General features: G+C 40.7%; 1 protein-coding gene across 1 annotated transcript in view; it reads right to left on the bottom strand.

Moving 5' to 3' along the window:
• CDHR3 (cadherin related family member 3) overlaps nucleotides 1-22,465 on the bottom strand; it is a 66,957-nt gene that overhangs the window by 35,563 nt on the left and 8,929 nt on the right. The window contains exon 3 of the mRNA XM_064441705.1: nucleotides 1,993-2,195. Coding sequence (XP_064297775.1) covers nucleotides 1,993-2,195 — 203 coding nt within the window. The remainder of the gene's footprint in view (nucleotides 1-1,992; nucleotides 2,196-22,465) is intronic.

Here is a 22,465-nt window from a genome sequence, read left to right as displayed (position 1 = left end):
TGTGCTTCATAAATACAGGAAAGCCTGTGCTAAGAGGTACTTAGCTAATCTGCAAACACCATAATTCATGCATTAAATACTTCATTTTTCTATATCTTAGCAAAGATTTAGTGGCAGTAGGTAGCGCTGAAGTATCTAATTTTGGATCACATTACTTTTACAAAATATTGTACCAATCTGCAACAACAAAGCATAGATAATTAAAAGTCGCAATGCTCATCAAATAAATTAACTAAGGACACTTGTGTATTTATCCTTGCCTTATGAGTTGTAATTAGCACTCAACTGCTAGTTTGCAGAATTCGTATGTAGTTTTCTTTATCATTTTCCCATGACTGATATGCACTGGCCCAACCTCTTTGTTTCAGTCTCTCAAGTGAGTTAGGAAACCCTGAAAACACCTACAGTTCAAGGAAGACATACCAAGTCCAAATAGGCCATTCTAGTATGAAATGGATATAAACTGGCACTTTGGAAGAAGCAGTTTCCAGCCTATACCTTTCTTGGCCATTTATTTCACCCTTGTGTCACTCTCTGCACTGTGCTAGGACAATATCTCCATCATCCCTGCCATGAAAAAAAAACAAGGAGAGACTTTTACCTATTTGCAGGGTTATTTTTCCTCCAGTTTAATTTGTCAGTCCCACTCAACAAGCAGCAAAATAAAATGCTTATGCTGCACAGTATAGAGATGGCATGGAACAGGAACAAGCAGATATAAAAAAGGGCTATGTTTTGCAGCAGAAGGGATAGCTTTAATTTGAAATGCCAAAATACAGCCTAGGAAGGGAGTCCCACATTATGAATTCTCTGTCAGCAAAGCTAGCTTAAGGGACATATCCATTTCCATCTGCCTGTTAGATTCCCTCAGCTGAGCCAGTTCAGGTGTTTGTGTAGCCACATCCCATACTTCACAGGTGAAAGAGTGCTTTTTGAGAGTTTTTTCTGTCCATTTCACTGATCTGGCTGGGGAGCAGCTAAAGAACCAGCAGAGGTGGCAAAATTGAGCTTTGTACTCTACTGGGAGGCAGAAGCCAGACAGGTTGGATCAATAAGCTGCAACCACCTGGGGTCACAGTCTTACTTTCCCCAACTTTTCTCCCAGAAACATTAGCGAAGAGAACAAGAAAAAAGCTCTAGTATCAGTTCTGTGAAAATCTGAACTTCCTTGGAAACACCCAGAAAAATATATTCAAATTAACTTTGTAAGTCTCTACTCAGTGCCTATCTGTATCTTTTAAAGGCACAATTCTGTGTCACTGTGCAGGCTCAGACATAGAAGTGAGTTACAATGGGATGACAAGCTGTTATGCATCTGAACACTCATTGCCAGTGACAAATATGAGCTAATACTTGCTAATTTATCCAGCAATGAAAATTACCCTGAAGTAATAGAAATTGCTTTGCATTTGCCATCGGACAAGAGCACGCAATAGATAGAAATAGGTCACAGATGTGTGGAAGTGTGATAACTTCTTACCTCAAGATAACTTCCTCATGTGTCACAGGCTTCATTCAGAACTAAATATGACTTAATCTGACTCAGCTTACTTTATTTTGGAAGTGAGTCAAATTCATTTTAATTCTAGGTAAGAGTGGCCAAACAGAAGCTGTGTGTGGTTTAACTAAGCTATTTAAATTCACAATGACTTCATATAAATTAAATTGAAAAACTAGGGACAAATCCTCAAAACAGAAACAGGTCCTACATGTTCTTCTCCACCTTTTGTTTTCCAAAAATCACATTTTTTCTATCACAGAATAAATGGAATTATAGTCATAGGTGGTTTTTGGGTAATGCAATTAAAAAATATAATCACTGTTGCTACTCATTTGCCGTATCTATTACAGCATGTCCAAATACTACCACAATCTGCATTTGCAACTCTTTTCTGATTAAAAGATGAGTCACTGTGCACTGTCAGTGCTCAGTAGTCCAGGGCGCATCAGCCTGCATGACTGAACATTGCTCAAGCTAAATGTAAAACTCACCCTGTACTCGAGATCTCCCTTTGATTTAATCTCAAAAGCCTCTGTAAGTGGGTTTGAATTTATTATCGTAGGAAGTATTGCAACACCTTCAGAAGACAATGGAGAAACAGTTACATTAAAGGTATAAACTGAAACACCAGCTGCTGCATTTTCTTCAACAGTGCTTGTTGCAGGTAAGCCCTTGAGCAACAGGGCTCTTCTTCCTGCAAGATGAAAACGAATGTAAAATTACTTCTGGGAATCTTAGGCTAGCAGGAGCACACAGCTTGTGCCAAGAGCTGCTATTAATGAGCACAAAATGGCCTGATTCTCTTTTTGCTTATGAATGGTAGTATTGCACTGTAGTAAATCCAGTGCTAATGGCAAAAGAATCAATCTTTCTGTAATTCAGTACTATACTATACATCTAGAGTGACTGATATTAAAGTAGTATTGTTACTGCATTGTTTGCTTTCATATATGCCTTTATATAGAAGCAAAGAAACTGAACATGTTTCTATTATTTCAACCTCTGCGCTAATTGCTGCCTCTGTGCACTAATCACATCAAAAAGCACCTTGAATCACATAGGGCTGAATGTTAAAGAAGTAATCTTTTCTGTGAATTACGCCATTTGCAGCACCCATTTCCTCCATTTTCCCTTTTCTTATTCTTTCTAGCACAGCGGTGTGCATGCCTGGCTCATCAGTAGTGTGGGTTACCAGCAACTTCGGGATGTGCTCTGTGTCTTCTGCTTTGAGCATGGAAGAGCAACCTCCATTCCTTGGAGGAGATGAGGGCCCACAAAAGCACCCTAGGGTTCAAAACTGCCTGGAAGCAGCACAGAGCACTGTGGCATCCAATGTCTGTGCGCAAGCTCTTTGTTTCTCAGTCAGTCCTCTGGATTCCCCAAAACAAAATCTGTGCTTGCTCTGCTGTTTAGTGTGTGGGTTTTGTTAGGTTAACAAAGGCCTGTGGTGCTTTATCTCATGATGACTGTCTAGAAAACATAAATCAGGACATCCCTAAACTGGCAATGTACCTCAACATGAGACTATGGCAGGACTAAATGTTGCCTGGGGGAGCTTCGCTGGCTTGTCCAAAACACTTGCCAAGAGAGCTGGCTGTGTTCAGTCTAATTTCCAACATACTGTGTGCCAAGATGGAGGCAGATATTGCTCACTCAAGGGCCTGGCCAGGCCATTCACATACCAGCAATTACTGTAACAAAAGCTCCATGAAGTCTTTTTTTTTTGCTGGGCAGCTGCAAGGTAAAAAGCTGCTATGGGAGCCAGCCTGTGACCGTTAGGGCTGCAGCATGTTTCCGCCTGGATGCTCAGGCTCAGCCTGGAGCTTGGGAACATAATGCCAAGGTGAAATCTGCTGCTTTGCAGCACCTCTGCGGTGTGGGACAGAGCCATCTCCCTTTGCCCCTTCTCATGTGGCCGGAGAGGGATGGCCCATATCAGCTAACAGAGGCATTCTAACTGCTATTCCTGCAGTGGCAGCAAGCTTTTTAATCTGGAGGGGCAGAGTTCAACTCCAGTACTTTCCAATGGCATTAGAAGAAGCCTCAGTGACTTTTTCCCCAAACTGTCAAAAAATCTTGTTTCCCTACATCCGTAGAAAAATTTTGGAGCATTTTAGGGATAGCCCACATATGGCCTTTGTGTGATAGACATTGCTCCTATTACTGGCCTCTCAAATAACTGTTCCCTGTAGGATCAGAGAAGACTTAGGATCCCAATGCCTTTGCTACATGAGAAGCAAAACTAATAGCTGTGGATGAGTCCACAAGACAAAACATGGAGTCCCATGTTCTCCCTTCTTCCCACACCCCACTCCAGGAGGAACTTGTCCTTGCAGTGTTTCCTGGTGCACTTCCTAGAGCAGGATGACTCCATCTGACACCTCCACTTCTTCCTCTTGCAGCCTGCAAGACTCACTGCATTGTGGGGAGGAGAAGGAGGGAGCACAGCTGGTGGTGTTCATGTAACCAGCCATACTAGGCTTTGGTGGGAGAGTTTGCCTATGGGAAGACCTCTTCTGAGTGCAGAGCCTCACTGGTAGGAGGCAGAGCTGAGGTGCTTACCCAGAGCCTCTCCACAGCTGCATGGAGGTTCTGATGCTCCCACACTCCAGATACAGCAGGTCCATGGATCACTGATCTGGATGGAATTACTCTGGCGTTTATGAAGAAAAAGGCCTTGGAGGTACTCTGCAGGTGAGTGAGGTACAGGCTGGGATGTGGGAGGCTGTGAGGTGGGAACAGCCTGTAAGAGTTAATCTGAACCAGGCACACTGACGCTCCAGTAGGACTGAGTTCATCTGAGCTGTTACTGATTTATGTCAGTGTAAGCAGGACCCAGTGAAGGACTGAATTTTTATCAATGTTCTTATAGATTCTGGAAAATATCATCAATAAAAATTGCCCATGCAAATGAGACTAGGCTGAGAGGGGCTTCTGGGGATACATTTCCGTAAGTGGAGCTGAACTTTAAATATAATCTCCTGTGGACAGTATCTGATGAATGCAGTTCCCTCAGCAAGCCACAGTTCATTAGTAGAAACCATTCATAAAATCAATGAAATTATTTATAACACTTAGAAATGTAGAAAGAAAAGAGTTGCTATTTTTATATTACCTCTAAATATTTCATTGGCTGTTTATTCAGGATTTGTATTTCTAAATCACAAGTTCTTACTTCTTGCTCTTTATTTTTAACCGAAATTTTCAGTACTGCATCTAAATGGCTTCTTCTTCCAATTGATTTTGCAAAAGCCCCCTTTCCATATTCACAAGTCCTTGCTTACATCCTTACTTTGGAGAACAAAACATGCCTGAAGCAATTTAATATATTATTTATCTAGAATTACTAATCCCAAACATTGACAAATGCTGAGTCCAAGACAAAGCAATCATGAGACTGGCTTTCAGAACTGTATGTATATTTAAGTCTTATTTATTTGTGATTTGTTAGTCTTCACAGTGTGCTTGAGTCACACGTTCAAGCTTTTCCCTCTCCACAACAATGTAGGTTAAAAAACCCACTATTTTTCAAGAAAAGCTAAGATTCACATGCAGTGTCCTGATCATAGTTTTGGGGCCATCAGGAAAACCAACAAATACTGAAAAGTTCCTGGGTGTTGGCAGAATTCTCTCAGTTCCTTGAGAGCAAAGTGACCCTACGTGAGCAGCTAGCTTACTACAAGCAACATCAAGTGCTCCATGAGCCACACAAGCTGCAGTCTGAAGGTCTACTTTAAGTTGCTAACGTGCACATATTCATATTGGCAAATGTCCCATGTTTTTACACTAGGCAAAGATAACGATATGCCTACTAATATTCTCCACAAGCGTGGTCCTGTTTGGTCCTGTTTGTTTGCTTGTTTTGATTCATCAGAGAGAAATGTTACCAACATCTGAAAGGAGAACTCCACAGTATTAATAGCAGATATTGTTTCTTGGAGAGCTGACTTTCTTTCCCACTCCAACACTGTCACACTGAGCAGTGGCTACTGCACACAAAGTGCCTCATCCAGCAAAGTGTCTTACCTAGGAGTCATATTCTCTTCTTCATTATACTGCTGTAACCACAGAGCTCAATCCATTTCAGTAGGAAAATAATTGTTACTTGATTTTTTCCATCTGTGTCTGATCCCTAAATATGTGTTATAAAGCTCCCAAGAGAAAGCACAACAGCCAACAGTGTTCTAATTTTAGCAGTGTAATGAAATCACGTTCTTACCAGATACTAGTCCCAGCAAAATGAGGAGAAGGAGCATGCTCTTCATCATCTTTACAACCCTGTCCTTCATGTTCCCAGAATGCAAACTGATGGAGGATCATGGTATATTTTCCTTAGTTTACATCAGCTCCACCTAAATTCTTCCTCTTTGTTATGTTGTGGAGTGAGAATGAAACAAAGCACCCGTGTCTCTAAGGGAGTTTCTAAACACCGTCAGCTTGTTTGCTTGTCAGAGAACTGCTCCTTGCTGACACTCCATCCACAGACCTGAGCCACGCTTGAGAAAACAATCACTAATAGTCCTTTCACTGCAATCATCTTATTTATTGAAGCATTATCAAAAGAATCTACTAAGTTCTAAATCTGGAAATACTGTGCTGCTTTCATCGCTCTGGCAAATGAGGTGCTCTCTTCACACACCAGGCCCAAATACTCGTTGTTTCTTACTTAAACCAAAAACCTGAAGTTTTCTCATACCTCTGGGTATCAGAGAATTACTCAGACTACACACACTGCATACCTGGAGGTAAGATTGCAGCATATGTACATGATGAAGTTAGCTTTGCTGCAGCTGTCTCAGGAACAGCATGGACCACTATGGCTCCCTGAGATTAGGCATTTAGCCAGAGAGCACACATACACCCATGAAACATTTTTTTTTTAAAATCTAAGGGCAGTCCTAGTGTTTTTTCATGGAGCATAGTACAGATGTGACACTAATACTAGAATCAGATGCAATATAAGTGCATCAGCATTGACTCATAGAGTAATTTGGGTTTCAAGGGACCTCTGGAGGTCATCTAGTCATCTAGTCAAACACCCTGCGCAAAGCAGGCCTAGTTAGATCAGGTTGCTCAGGGATTTGTCTAGTTGATTCTCAACACCTCCACAGAAACTTAATACCTCTGCTAAGAGGTAGAATTCAGAGATTCAGGTTTAACACAGCTCTGGAGAAACCACACTGATTTGTGAGCTAAGCTAGCATCTCTAGATGGTTCTGCATGACACCCTGTGTCTGCCCCAGTGAAAGCTGACAGTAGTTCAGAAAGCTCTGACCTGTGCTCCTGTGTTTTCTGTAGTACAAGCACATTAATTGAACATGCTGAATGTGAACAGCTAGTTTAACGCTGGGATGGGCATTGCCTATGCTTGCTGCATGCACACCTTAAACTACTGTACAGATGTGCCCTGGAGGACTCTGCTCCTGGAGGATAAAATGAAACTGGAAAAGATGCATCGGTAAAACCTACTGACTGGAACTGAGCCATACCTACGTATCTGATACTGGTTTGGGGAATCATAAGAAACATTTATTTGATGGTTGATCTGCATCTATTTTAAGGTACGTCTAGGGCCTTGCCAAGACCATATGCAGCCTGGGTTTAAAGTAAATGTGGCCACACCATACCATCTGGGAGCACACACTGCATCAGCCTGCAGTACTGAGGAACCTAATCTTCCATTGTCTCAGGAAATGTGTGCCTAGACTTCATGGTCATAAAAAAAATTATGGAAAACCTCACCCTCAAATGACCTAGTTATGCTGATATTTACATAAATATATTTATATTGGCAAGAAGTCTAGCCTGTCCCTTTACCTACCAGATCATTGCCCACCCCTTCATATGCATTTCCTGTGTCTACAAAGAAGCTTTTGATCTGACTGGACATCTCACAAAGATGAGGCCTGTGTGCACAGGCATGAACCAGGCTTGTACAATAAGCTTGTGATCTTTTACTAATTATCAGAACACTGTAAAACTGCTGCTAGCTTTATTGCCTCCTTTTAGTTGCAATGTATAACCTATCTCATTATCCTGCTGTTCCTTTTAATCTTGAAAGAACTATAGAAACATCTGGGCAAAGTTTTAAAGTAACCAGTTTTTCAGATACATGTTTAAATTTGTTTGATATCTAGCTAAAGTGATGGGACTGTTTTCAACCTATGCTCTGAATAGCCAAGCCTTCCCCAGAACTCAGGGATCACAATTTTTTGTCCTTTATTTTCTTTCTCTTACTTCTTAGGCTGGGTTTTTGGAGGATTGGGTTGGGTTTTTTCCATATAAATACGTATTTCAATTTCTTTGTTTTGTCCTTCCTTCATCTGAGTACCTACACAGATCTACTTTCAGCAAGAGTTCAGTGTCCATATACATAAATCAGACTTTTCTCTGCACATCTTGTGATAAAGACAATATAGAGGGATATGGAAGACATGAATGGCAAAGGCATCTGGAATGCACATGCACTTGAAATGCCAGCCTTTCCCCAGCTTCAGCTGGAAGTGCAATGGGTAACTATTTCAGGTGCTATGTGAATATCCATAGAATAGTTAATTTCTGTTTCTCTCTGAAATATGTCTCCAGGGCTTTCAAATAGTCCCTGATAAGCCTCATGATTCAAGCATGTTGTGAGAAGAGACCAGAGAGATGACCAGGAAGACAGGGAGAGAACCCAGTGTAGCACACAGTAAGGGAGGAGAGTGCAGAGGGCAGCTCACACAGGTGGAGTGAATATGAGCAGAAAGGGTTCTGGCTCCTTCTTCCTTCAGTCACTGCACAATCTCTCAGTTCCTCCCTTAGATCCCCCTTTTCTTATATTCCTCTGCTGAGTGGATTTCTGTGGTTCTCTGATTCATCCTGACAGGTTGTGAGAAATAAGGTGAAAAAGCAGCCAGAGTTAAAAAAGAGCCCCAAACAGGTTGAAAATCAACTTGAAATAAGTATATGCATATCATCAAATATAGAGCTGGTTAGGAATAGATGAATTAGGAGAAGGTGAGCAAGGCAGAAGTTCCCTGGTGAGGCTGGCAACAGTGGGCTCTGCTGCTGCAGGAAGGTCAGGAATGAGATTCCTGGGAATATAAAGCAGCTAGATGAAAAGAGGTCAAGGCAGCACAAGCAAGAATGCAACCAGGGAGTTGGCAGGCAAAATAGAGGGAAGAAAAATTAATTGGAGCAAACTAAAAGGTGAAGGAACAAACTGGGGGTTTAATCATTCATTGGTTTTCAAGATTATTTGAAAGCTGGGCATTTTAGAGCAGTGCAGAAAAAAAAACACTTCTGAAAAATGTCCTCTGGATTATCAGGTGCAGAATGTGAGGAAGATGCTACATCTTTCAAGAAATTATAGAAACTTGGTTCCAAGGGAAAGACCAACAGATCAGAGTGCGAGAGACTGCACTGGTCTTAGGTTGGGATGCAGAGAGAAAGAACATGGGAAGTGAGGGATATGGGGTTGGACAAAGCAGAACTTGATATGCAAGCTTTCAATTGCCTGCCCTCAGGAAAGTGAGGGATTTGAACAGAGGCCAGCTTCAGAGAAGTAGTCTACTTGCATAACAAAATGTGCAGGTTCAGGACATGAATCTTTTTTCTATGCATTTAATTCTCAATTGACTTCCAGTCTGTCAACAGGAAAGAAATGTTCTCTCACTTTTCAAACGCATCAGAGGTTCAAGACATAATTTTCCCATTAATGACTATTTCAGCCAGAGTAGTGGCTCTCTCCTGCTTAGCCAACTCACAGAAAAGGAGACATTTTGCTCTTACTGTGGTAATTACTCATCAAAAATTGAGCCGCCTAAGGAGAATTTTCACACACCTGATCCAACTTCAGTTCAAAAGTACTTATTATGTTATTTCATTAACTAAATTACCTAGACTGTCAGGTTTTATTTTCATCTTCTTCCTCTTTAAACAGAACAACTTCTCCATCCACTGCCTTGGAAACCTTTCCTAAAATATTAAAAGAGTACCTTAGCATCCTACACCAAAAACGTATGCACCATTTCATTTGATTTCTGAGCTAAAAGCTTCCTCTGTACCATTTGTGAGTGACAAGAGCAAACTAGAAGTTGTGAGTACTGCTCAGGCTACCTTAATCTCACCTGAAGAGATCCTAGCTTAGCAAGGTTAGTAACCTATGCAATTATGCAAAAAAGTCCCAGGCAGATATCTGGGCCATCAATTTTCTAGCATTGACGTGTAGACAGATAAACTAACTAGTCACCTTCTCGATAATTAACTTGAGGTGTCTGTTAATAGAAAGTGATTCTATCACACCAAGAGGGTTTTTTGGGATCTAGATTTAGGTAAAGAACAGCCTAAAATCTGGATGAGTACTCAGAGAAGTCCAAAAAGTTGCTGTTGCCAGTACTGAAAACAAGTTCTCCCATTGCTCCAGCAGTTATACACCCAAGGGATGGAAGTATTTCCCAGAAAATAAGGAATCCTGGGAGTCTGCGTTTTGCCACGAAGAGTTTGAACACTTATTTTAGGAAGACTGGGAGTATGTAAGGTATTAAGATAGCAGAGATTGTTCTGATCCTTCCCATTCCCTCCGCTCCATCTTGACAACTGTGGACTGAGGCAGACACAGAAAGTCCAGAAAAGCCAAAGTTCTTGGTCCCACTCCAAAGCTCAATCATAACGACTGTAAGGCACCATGACTGTAAAAAACACATTGTTGCAAAATGGTTTTCTCTTTAAGAAGTTCTTGTGCTGCTTAAAAATATTACATTTTCTTCGGTGTTAACACAACATGGAAGTCAGTGAAACACAAGCTTCAATATTCATTCACCTGAGCAAAAGTAGATGTTATCAGTAACTACTTTGTGTTTTGTGATTCAAGACCAAAACCATGCAGTGGTGTAGAAGATTCAATACCTGTGAGAAATGTCACTTGCCCACACCAGTCACATATGTCACTTGAATTTTAATCACGTGATTTGTCTTCCAGAAAAAGTTCTAGTGCAAGTAAAGATTCAGTGAAAAATGTGTTGAGGCCAATGACGTCTTCTTTCTGAGTTTACTGGATATTGGATTAGGGCCTGAACCTATGTGGCAATAATTTGTACCTCATGATACAGTATTTACCATGTATTACAAGTTTGTCTGTTATTGTAATTGCTTGGCCACCGGAGCTGATTGGTAAATACATGAACAAGGATGTGAAGTAGAAAATGATGCAAATGCAACACGAAAGAATGCTCTGGGCAAATATGGGTACAGAAACTCTGAGGTTTCTATGTACACAGCATAATGCACTTCACTTAGTCAAGTATTTTAATATGTCACCAGGAATTATTTAAACAGGCTTTTGCATCATGAAACACACTGTATCTTATTTTATCAGCATTAGGAATTTGATTATATTTTGCGAAAGCAACCTTGCATTTTAGCAGACGTAAAATATTTTCTGTTGGCTTTGGAAGAAAGAAAAAAGTGAGGAATTAACAGAAAAGAGCATGGCTGGGCACAGGGCAAGGGCTCAGATGGTGGAGTTTCACTTGGAAGTGGACAGTTTTTTACACCTAAGTCCACAGAATCACAGAATAGTAGGGGTTGGAAGGGACCTCTGGAGATCATCTTGCCCAACCCCCATGCCTGAGCAGGCACACCCAGAGCAGGGGGCACAGGAACACGTCCAGGTGGGGTGTGAATGTCTCCAGGGAAGGGACTCCACAGCCTCCCTGGGCAGCCTGTGCCACTGCTCTGCCACCCTCACAGGAAAGAAGTTTTTTCTCATATTGAGGTGGAACTTCCCGTGTTCCAACTTGTGCCCATTGCCCCTTGTCCTGTCATTGGGCACCACTGAAAAGGGTCCAGTCCCATCGTCCTGATACCCACCTTTTAGATATTCACTCAGTCTTCTCTTGTCCAGGCTGAACAAACCCAGGTCTCTCAACCTTTCCTCATAAGGGAGATGCTCCAGTCCCCTGATCATCTTGGTAGCTCTCTGCTGGACTTGCTCAAGCAGTTCCCTGTCCTTAACTGGGGGCCCCAAAACTGAACACAGCACTCCAAATGTGGTCTCACTGGGGCAGAGTAGAGGGGCAGGATAACTTCTCTCGACCTGCTGGCCACACTCCTTTTAATGCAGCCCAGGGTACCATTGGCCTTCTTGGCCACAAGGGTACATTGCTGGCCCATGGTCACCTTGCTGTCCATCAACACTCCAAGGTCCTCCATCCTTTGAACAGAAGGAGTGAGAATAATTCACTACTCCCTAACCCTGTGAAATTTTGTTTGTTTATGGTTTCAAGAACTTTGAGATCTTCAAGTGGGCTCTGTAGGTCTCCAGGGGAGCAAAGGAAGGGCATGTGATGAAAGAAGGGCCTGTAGCTCTAGAAACACTCCAGTTTTGCTTGGGCTGCCAAGTCTGTGGTGGGGAGTGACCTGTGCCAGGTCCCTGAGGTGCAACAGTGTGTTATAGCCACCTTCATTCATCCCTCTCAATGGCCGTGTTTCCCCAGAGGCACTGGTCAGAAGTAGCTCTATGTCCTCCTCCTCTGACTTTGAAATCAGATGTAGTACAAAACGATACCAAATCTCTATCTCAGCTGCTTGCTTTATACTTGATTCTGCTTTTCCCTGATCCCTGTCCTTTTCTGTCTCATCACTCCAGAGTTCCAATGAGTTTTGCCTCAGGCCCCAAAGGGTGCTGAACTGACTCTACTCAGCAGACTGTAGCCCAGCAGCAGCCCATATCTGGAAGAGGACATTCCCCTCCAGGTATTGGCATGGGAAAGCCAGTGAGGAAAAAACAAGTACTGCGTACACCTCCTAGCACAGGCTTCCCCTGGCAAAGATGTGGCTTCTGCCCTCCTCTGCCACTGTTCCTGTGTTCCTGGCATCTAGAAGACATGTGTAAGGGAGTAAGGAGGGACTTTTCACTCCCTTCCCCATTTGTTTCACAGTATAAGCTGAAGTCTGGCTGCTGGACTGAAGTGTCTGAAAAAGGACAATACTCTTTTATGCAGGACCTTAAATAATAATCAGGTGACTGCTGAGGGCTCTGTGCTTCTGATGTTCCTGTGAGCTTCTCCCCCCATCAAATAACTATTCATCAGCTGACTGATGGTAACTACAGCATTCATGGAGTCTCAGTTCTTATATTACCATGGATCAGATGGCATGCAGTAGCCTAATACCACCTGAGGACCCTGTGTATAATTTTTTGTTTCTGCTCCATTCTCATGTTTAGCAATACCCACCGCAGTAGTACCACAAATTACTCAGCTATGTGAGGACATGAGGACAGAGATTTGTGAGGCAGTGAATTGAAGCTGGGGCTGTGAAGTATGAGACAGTGAAAGGAAATGGTGGTGAAAAAGTTGTGTCTCTGCTGGGAATGTTGAGGAGTAGAAGAAAGAAAAAGATGGGGCGTGTGAACCTGGTGTCCTGATCTGAGGACATGGAGATATGCAATAAGAGGACGAAGGAGTCAGTGGATATGGTTTTGGCATCTTTGCTCTAAGAAGCAAGTGGCAGTAGAGCGGTGGCAGCACGGATGTAGGTTTGTAAGTTGGAAAAATGTTTGTGTGATAGAGTGAATGGGAAGCGGCAGGCATCGGCTTGAACAGGAGGCTTGGGTGGTCCTACGACAGTAAGGGAACAGGAAAAAACTTTTCCGCAAGAATTTCCATTTCTACCTCAATGCCCTGCCTGGGACATACATTGTCTAAAGCCATCCTTGGAATCCTTCTACATTTGGGTAGCACTACTATTTCATCTAGGCTACTGGCAAATAATTTTAATAGTCCTGGTCTGACAAAGATGACAAGCCTGATTTTGAAAGAGGCAATTTCAATAGACCTAGGCCGGAATAAAGTGGCCCAAAGGCAAACAAAACCTTAATCACACAAAGGAGACAGATGCAATATTCATCGCTGGCTCTGTTCCTGACTGCCTGTAAGCTCTGTGACTAGAGAAAGCCTTTAGAAATATCAGACAGGGATAGGGCCAAATTCTGCTGGGTACAGACACAGAATCTTTTTTTACACTTGCTGAGTTTAGATTATGCTTATTTTATCTGCGGGCAAACATGAGTGAAAAAAATAAACCACTTACAAGTGACATGAAGCAATGTTATGTCTGAGTAATGATTTAACTGAGTCTGCCACTACATTAATACACAAAAGGCAGCAGGAAAGCAGTGTAATACTCTGGATTTAGATATTTCTTGCATGTGGATTTGAGCATGAACATCATGGAACAGCCTGGGACCTCAAGAGTGTTCTTAAAGAAACAGAAGATGCCACACAGTAAACGTACTGTCCAACAAATGTTTTGACAGAGAATTGTAAAGCTGTAAAGGTAGGTGGGTGAATACACTGAGAGAAAAAAAAAACCCTCTGCAGCCCAGACTGACCTCAGTCACCTAAAACCTGGCTGTTACGAGCTACATGGGTGATAACAAGGAAACAAGGTCAGAATATGTCCCTTTGCCATGTATCACTCCCCTGACCATTGCTGGAGCTGAGGGAATATTGCCATCTAGTGCCACACAGAAATCCAGCTGTCTAAACAGAAAAGAGCCATTTAATTCATGTAGGCAATGGTTACAAAGCATACTAAAATCCACGGATATTATGTGCCATGGACATCATTTTGGTCAGTGTCTTTGTCAAGCTTGTTACTGAAAATTGTACATTTTCTCCTTTAAAGAAATGACAGTGTCTGTGGGAACTGAGTCATAATGTTTTGGAGGAGACACCCCATTCACAGTCGTTCAGAGATTGTGAAAAATGTGCAAAAGTGCTCACATAGTGCTTTAGCAAGTAGCAGTCAGAATGGTGGGATGCTGTTGGGGGTAGGATTTATCTTACCTACCTTGAAATGACTAAAACACCGACCTGCAGGTGTTAACGTTATATAGTCACCCTAGGCTTCTTTGGAAACAAAGAAATACCATTAGGGCACAACTGGTGTGACCAACTTTAGCTGTTGCCTTTAGGATGGGAAGCACTCTACTTTTGAACAGTCTGTATCTCCATAGTGACAGGGGAGTTCAGGATGGCTAACGCTGATGCTCACATCTCTCCAACCCTTAGTGCCTGCCCCTCTGTACCATTTTTTAACCAGGTAGTCAATAATTTTGATGACCTGTTGGTGGAAAAACAAAATATCGCTTTCAGACTCCTAAACCCCATGATCTCAGTTGTGTGGCTCTCATTCAGGCGAGGGCACACATACTCACACAAGAGTTCCCACTGACCGCTGTAGAAATAAGCACTGGCCTATGACATGTTGCATTCACTGATAGGCAGGCACACTGGACCGTAACATATTATATGTTCACCTCTGTGTGCAACAGCATTATTAACTTCCTCCTGTTGTCATGCCAGAAAGAGCCCTTAGGGGTGATCCAGTTCCCTTCAGCCAAGACCCTGCTGAGCCAGAGATGAGGGGATTTTTCATCAGTACATATGTTTGAGATACTTTTAATGAGGCTCACTTATCTATGCTACAAAATACATGCCAGATTATAAGAATTTTCAGTCATTGCCCATCTGGAGCAGGTTCAAACCAATGGTTGATTCTCAAAAGCAATTTGAAAATCAAAATCAGTTAAACAATCAAATATTCCAGCTGCAAACAATGTCCAGATTTTCAAGCCAGCACCATAATGTTTATATATGTCGACTTAAAATTACTTAAATGTCCCACCAGTACCTCTGAGTTAATTGCCATGTCATTCCTTGTGGTTGTGACCTTCCCGCTATTTCTACCGACTAACCATGTAAAGAAAAGGATTAAATCACAGAGGGAATCACAGTCAATAATGAAAAAGAATATTATTTTTCAGTCTGAGACAGGTTGGAATAGTTGAGACACCCAACACTCCGTTTTCTTTTAAATAGCATGAATCCCAATTAAGCAAGAGGCTGCTAAATTAATTTGCTTATATTTTAAAAATTCATTATTTCACATCATCAAATATAAACCCTTACAGGGGATTTTTTCCTTTTCTACGCCGATTTTAAATATACTGCAAAAAATTAGTATCACAAGTTCCCCCAAAGAGGGGGTAATAAAATGTCTCACAATAATAGTAGTGTATAAAGTTACTGATGTCAAACTGCTAGGATTTTTTAGAGGTAATTTCTTTGCTTCCGAGGGAGGTTCACTTAGCAAAGCCCTTCCATGTGGTATTAGAAAACAAGTAGAATATGTACACTGTCCTGACTGTCCATAAATAATGTCAAATTAAAATTCCATCTAAAAAGGAACCTGAAAAGCAAGGATGGTAGATCTATAAACACATTTTAAAGCACCTATAAATGTGACTTTCTAAAACCCTCACTCTTATCATCTCAGTTCCCCATAACTCAGATTAGCTAAAAAAATCTAACAGCTTCCAGAAATAAGTACCAAGAAGCTGGCACCAAGTTCTGGAATTCCCCCATACCTCTTAGGCCATGGCGAGATAGACAGACCTTTCAGATGCAACATAAACTCAGCTGATTTCCTCAGGCTTTTGCCTGAGATGAAGGCTAGCTCAGACAGTTTGGGTGTTCTAGGCAGGCAGGAAGGGACTACTAACATTAGCTCAATATCTTAATTGCCATACTTAAGAGGCTGCATACTTGCCTAGAGGTGGATCCAGCACAGGGAGAAAGCTCTCACTGACTTCACTACGGTCTGGATCAGCCATTTAAGTTTGAAGGAGCTGGGGAAGTGGCAGGAAGGATGGACATTTTACCTGCTGGTACAGTCATGGCTCTACTGACATGTGCACCAGCCAAGCCTTCACCCCAGGACATGCACAGCTTTAAGGTAATGTCCACACATGTTTAACAACAGCACATATGTATCTTTTGTTTCAATTGACACTAATGGCAGACAGTGGGTTTTAACCATCTTGCTTTATTGATATTTGCAGGCCTCTGGGACTGTTTCCTTGCATAAACAATTTGTCTGGACACAGGCATTTCTCTCGACAAAACCAGCCTAAGCTGTACAGTCCACTCAGTTGCTTCATCTCAGCCTAGGCTACCTCAGGCTAATAAGCCCACACAACTGCTGGTGTTACTGCACAGGGAACTAGATCCATGAATTGATGCTGGATAAGAACTGAGTGAGTGGATGACATGGCCAGGAACAAATGGCCAGGACCTAGAGGGTATGGGCAAGAAAGTGCCTGTGGAACCAACAGCCTAACACACTACCTTCATTTGTGTCCAGAGGATGTGGAGTAATGCTGGTCTGGGTTGCAGGATACACTATAAATGGGTTTTACCAACCCTGAAACCTCTAATGTTATTGCTATTTTGTGAATACAGAAATTTAGCCTTGTTTCTGTTTTGGTTCTTTTTTTCTTCTAAAGTGCTAAACCTTATACTATTAGCTTTTTTCTGTTGACTTTAATGCTCTGTGAAGTATCAGAGGGACAGTCACCATGTCCCAGCTAAATGGCTTGTTTGTAGCAAATTAGTTTCTACTCCTAAGCAAAAAGAATTTAATCAAGTGTCAGAAACTAACTACATCTTGACAGATTAGCAGGGCTGCTGCTGTTAAAATACATTTGTTGCCAGATTTGTTTACAAAACTTCTCTTTCAGGGATGGGTGAACTTCCTAGAATTTGCCAATCTTTTGAATAAATATTGTGGAGGATTTGTAAAATGAGGAATAATTAAACTTTCCCTCTCAGTGTAAACCAGGCATTTTGCTCAATGTAAAAAATTGCTTGCAAGCAAAGGGAAGACTCTTTTGGGAGGGTGGAGAGTCAAGGAAATCTGAGCACTCCCTTTCCTTTTCCAAACAAAATTTGGGATGAAATAACTATGACCTATACAGGAATTGTAACTTACACATTCGACTTTTTTAACTGTCTTCACAGTTCTGAACTGAGCTCAGTATGTTTGACTTCAGCTTTCAAGTCCCTCAGAGGTTTGCTTACTTTTCTACGAGTCTTTTTGGTTTGGCTGCTTCTGTACAATATGTGGCAGAGGTGTTCATTTCTGGACGTAGGGCTTTTTGATACTGACTCCTATATATGACTTGTGTTGCTCTAACGAAGGCCTCTGAGTGATAGCTTGGATGGATGGTATCACCATCTCAGACAAAGAGATAAGCTTATTTTCATCATTCATTCATTCATTCATTCATTCTGCTGGTATATCTGAAAGGACCAGATAATGAAATGCTCATCCCAGCCAAGGAGAAAACAAGGATTAGTATTTGCATTCCACCTTTTCCCTCACTGCAAGTTGGGTTTTTTGTGGGATTTGGGAGGGATTGTTATTTTTAAGTGTTCATGAGGAAAATACTCTTCATTTATGAAACAGCCAACAGCAAACCTTCTGCTCTTTCTTGTATAAGTCAAGAAAAAGTCACTAAAAATCTGATCTATTAGAATGCTTTTGCTCTGGCTCCATTGGAGAGGAAATCCAAAGATGGTAACTCTTCTAATAAAGAGACAAACAATCCTTTCATTTAGGCTAAGAATTTTTATTATTTTTTGTCAAATGCCACTAACCTGAGAAATCAGTCCTTGATAAAAGCCTTCCACTGTTACCATTTGGAAGATATTGTTTCTGACAAAGTCAGTGACAGATATCAGTCTGGCAGTGGACAGTCTGCCAATGGCAGCAACAACCTGAGGGACACCACCATCACTGTCCAGGTAAACTAAGCACACATGCTGTTGGTAGGTCCTACAGGTAAGTTACAAAAGAGTTCATGGACTTTACAGAAGACATAGGATTTTAAAAGCATGTAGCATTCAGGCAAACAGTCTCTCTGAATCTTTAGGAGGCAAATCAGGAGGATTGATTTTTCTCAGTTACCTTTCCCTAAAAAATTTCCAGCTTTTGAAATTATCATGAGTGCTCTGAAAGGTTTGATCAGTCAGGGCTACCACATGCTGCTGCTGTCCTAATTAAATTAAACTCCACTGGGTCCATCCTTCCAAAGCCTTGCTGGGTGCATTTGAGCAGTGTTTCCCACGGTCATATGTACAAAGCTGCATGCTGGCAGGATGGATAAGCATCTCCATTTAAAGACAGCCTCAAGCTTTTGCTTGAAGAGGCTAACACTGCCACTAACAACTAGGAAATCCTGGCAGATAGTCCACATGAATATCTCTTTCTATATTTGCACAATGTCAAGCACACTATCAGCACTGAATAAATAATAATCACAGAAACCTGGAGTCAGCCAGGAAATAGCTGTGAATGAGACATATTTTAAAACTTGAAACTGCAATATTATCTTGTTATGATTCTGGGAAAACTGTTATTTTCCTTTTCCCCTATTGTTTTCTTTTCCTAAAGAAGAAGAAATGTTAATGATGCTGCTGAAGGTACCAAAAAAAAAAAGTGTACTTGGTCCTGTATTACAGAATTACACATCTGATGTGTCCTGCCCGCTTAATACATAAAATCCCTTCAAGGAACAAAATGAAGAAAAGTCCTGACTTTAAATCCAAAGAATCCACTTCTAACAAAAAATAAAAATTAGAAATCGAATACAAATGTATTATAAGGAAGAAAGAGAGAGAGCAGCTAAAGAACAGTTTCACCAGGCAATCTCACTCTTGATTATGTTGGGACAAAGTCAACATTTTTCTAAATATGTTTGAAACTCCATGTTAAAAGGGATTTGTATGAGTCACAAATCTATAAAACAATGAGCAAAATTCATGGGAAATTCAGTCTTCAGCTCTAATAAATAATAAAGAAAATAATAAAGAAAAACTCCCTTTGGTAAAACATGTTGAATTTGGTAAGTCTTATTTAATTCAGACTCTTGACAAACATTCAAGGTTGTTCTTTCTTCACAAAAGAATAAATTATGTGTCCTTCTCTGTTGAGGTGTAGGGTTCCTAAAGTACACTAAGGGTATTTCAAGACTGTATTTTTATGGTTACAGGTGAGAAAAACCAGACTCTTAAGGTACTTTAAAATTTGCTTTTATAATTGCTGTCAGGGATACATGTACAAACCTTTTTTTCATGTATTGGTCATCTTTAACAAAAGTACAAAAATATCTGAAGAATGCCTCAGTATAATCAAATTGCAATTAAGTTAGTCCAGAAGCATTTGTCAAAAGATATAATGGCAAGGATTATAAAAGAAAAGAATAAACTGAAAACACAGAATGCCAAAAACCACCATCTGCTGAGACGATGGAGTACCATGCTCAAAGCTGTTAAGGTGTTACTAGAGCTGTTGTATGTTACAACATTAAACAGTTAATTGCTGTTCATGGCTTTTATGTAAAAGGACTGGGGACTGCTTTTTACCATAGCAACCACAAAAAAGAAATCTCTTAAAGCATGTATGCAGTGTGCACCAACAAAAAAAAGCAAAGAAAATAAATATATTTAGAATTCAGCATTTAAACTTTAATTATTTTGAGAAATTCCTCTTTCCAAATTTACATTCAGAGGATCCTGGAGAGAATAAGACATTCATTCCAAAACTACCAAGATTCTTTCCCGAGGAACAAGCAGATATATTAGATTCTGTATCTTATCTCACTAACAACTGTTAAGATGACTCCTGCTGCATAGGTAAACAGTAGGGAAGTGAATGGATAGAAAAGAAAGGAAAACTTCTATCGTATCCTTGATGCATGGCCACTTGTGCTGCAGGCAGGGTATTGGTACAAATTAATCGGTCAAGATCACGCGTACTATTGTTTACCTTTTGCCACTCCACCCATTTCTGTCGTGTGCTGGGGTCAGCCTATTTCTGCTCTTTTAGCATGAGAAGCAAGTTATGGTGACAACATTTCTGATTGTTTAATCCCAGGTGAGGTCAAGTTTGAGAGGAGGACAGAAGAAACGGAAAATAAAACGACAGACTAACATCACCATCATTCCTTAAATATTAACACATGACATTTTGATACTGATGGAACTTCTTGTCTGTGTTCCCTTTTGAAATAAAATGCTGATGAGTTCAACCATCTTTCCAGATGTGGTTCATTTTTGATGGAATAGTTATTTTGATGTACAATTCTTCTGAAGCCTTTGCAAAGGCTGGATCACTGTAGGGGCAGCAGATTACAGAGGCTGCCTGGCAAACCACCCAGAGCAGTGATCTAAAATGGGAGATAGGCAGGTGAAGAGCAAGAAGGTGTGAGAAAGAGGGAGGACCTGATGGTTGCTGTACCCAGCGGATACACTGAGGGCAGGAGACAATAGGAAGGATTGTATTTTACCAGACCTGAACTAACTAAGGTTTGAATAGGGAAATGTTTATAAAACATCTATGGTAACTGCTGAAAACAATTATGTCTGTAGTATCTGCCAACTCTCATAATTATCTGCTGTTGTTTTAAAAGTGTGTACGGGAAATTTTGCAAAATCTAGGACCAATAAAGCCATGGCTGAAATAGCATGCTCTTAGTTACACCACAAATGTAGTGTGAGAACCGAACAGAACACTTGGCTACATCAAGATTCAGATTGACAGACTGAGAGGGTTTTGTCAGCTGATGTAAAAATTCCTATCAGCAAAAATATTAAACCCTGAATAAATGGAGGAATTCACTTTCAGGACCTAGAGATGCCCTTCAAGTTTTCCCTCTACAAATCCAGAAGACACATGTTCATGGCTCCATGCACCTGTATATTCTCCAAACAAGGCCATTTCTAACCCCTCCAACATAGACTCAACTTTCTATTTCAAGGAATTCATATTGTACTGCTATCAAATGTTTTAATCAAGGAACAGTTGTTAGGTCTATTCACCACCATAACTTGCTCTGTTTACATACAGCCTCTAACTTCGTATTTGTATTTGTTTATAACAGCATGACATAAGTTTTGCTCCATTGGTTAAGAACAACTTTAGAAATATTTAGAAGTGCCAAACTCTACGGTGATATGAACACATAATTCAATAAAATGCCACTGCATATGCAACTAATATATTTGACCGAGTTGTATCATTGTGCTAATTATGCTGATGTGTGAGGGCACAAAAAAAGCTCCACTCTTCTTGTAAACAGAAGAGTAAACACCTCTTGCCATAGAGAACTGGCAGTCAAAATATGCTTAGACAAATAATCTTCCACAAGATTTTTCAGCCCACTATACATAAAACCTTCTGATCTTGGTTGCCTTCCTATATCACAGGCTACAATTGTAACATTATTTTGAAGTCACTAGTAGCTGCAATGCCAAGAGGAAAAGAAATGTTCTTAAGGCAGAATGAAAAACAGGCATTGCATTATCAGATTATTACAGAGTCCTTGAATGTGAATATGAATGCAATGTAAGAGCTCAGATTTAGAATAAGACCCCAATTCACACGAGGAGGAAGAGGAGTTTGTGTTTAGTAGCTGGATTGAATTTTAATATTTTAATTGCATCATCATTATTATTGATATTATTATTATTATTATTAAGCAGAATTAAACAGAGACAGATGTCCAATGTCTTTTGAAGGACAAGCATTTTTTTAATCTGTCGAAAGATTTGGAAAACGACAGCCAGTTCTGCCTATAATCTTGCATCAAACAAAGGGGTATCTGAAGTTGAGCTACAAAATACTCAGATTATACTTTTATAATGATTTTTAGTTGTTGGTTTTTTTCCTAGAACAGCATTGTTCACTTTTCATTGGTCTTGTAACTTTTGCGTATACCAGATGTCACATGCTAAGTATCTACAACACAAGACTCAAATGCACAGAACTGCATCACTCGAGGTTATTAGCCATTTAAAATGTTTGATAGCCACAGATGTACAAAGATTTTCTTAATCTGAACCTGGAAGGTTGCAATCTTAACTCCTATGCATTTCAGAAGTGTGCACCTTTCATAGGCAATATGGGATATTTTTAATAATGCCTCAATTTTTATTTTTAATTCTTGACTGGCTATGTTCTTCCATTTAACCCCAGAATATCATTAGCACTGTGTGCTTATAATTTGTTTGGTTGGAGGAAATAGTGCCTTAGGAACACTTGTCAAACCATAGGTTTCCAATAAATAGGCTATCAAAG

The sequence above is a fragment of the Phalacrocorax carbo genome, chromosome 1, assembly GCF_963921805.1.
Source record: "Phalacrocorax carbo chromosome 1, bPhaCar2.1, whole genome shotgun sequence".
In the NCBI taxonomy this organism is placed as follows: Eukaryota; Metazoa; Chordata; class Aves; order Suliformes; family Phalacrocoracidae; genus Phalacrocorax; species Phalacrocorax carbo.
This window is presented reverse-complemented; position numbering and strand designations above follow the sequence as displayed.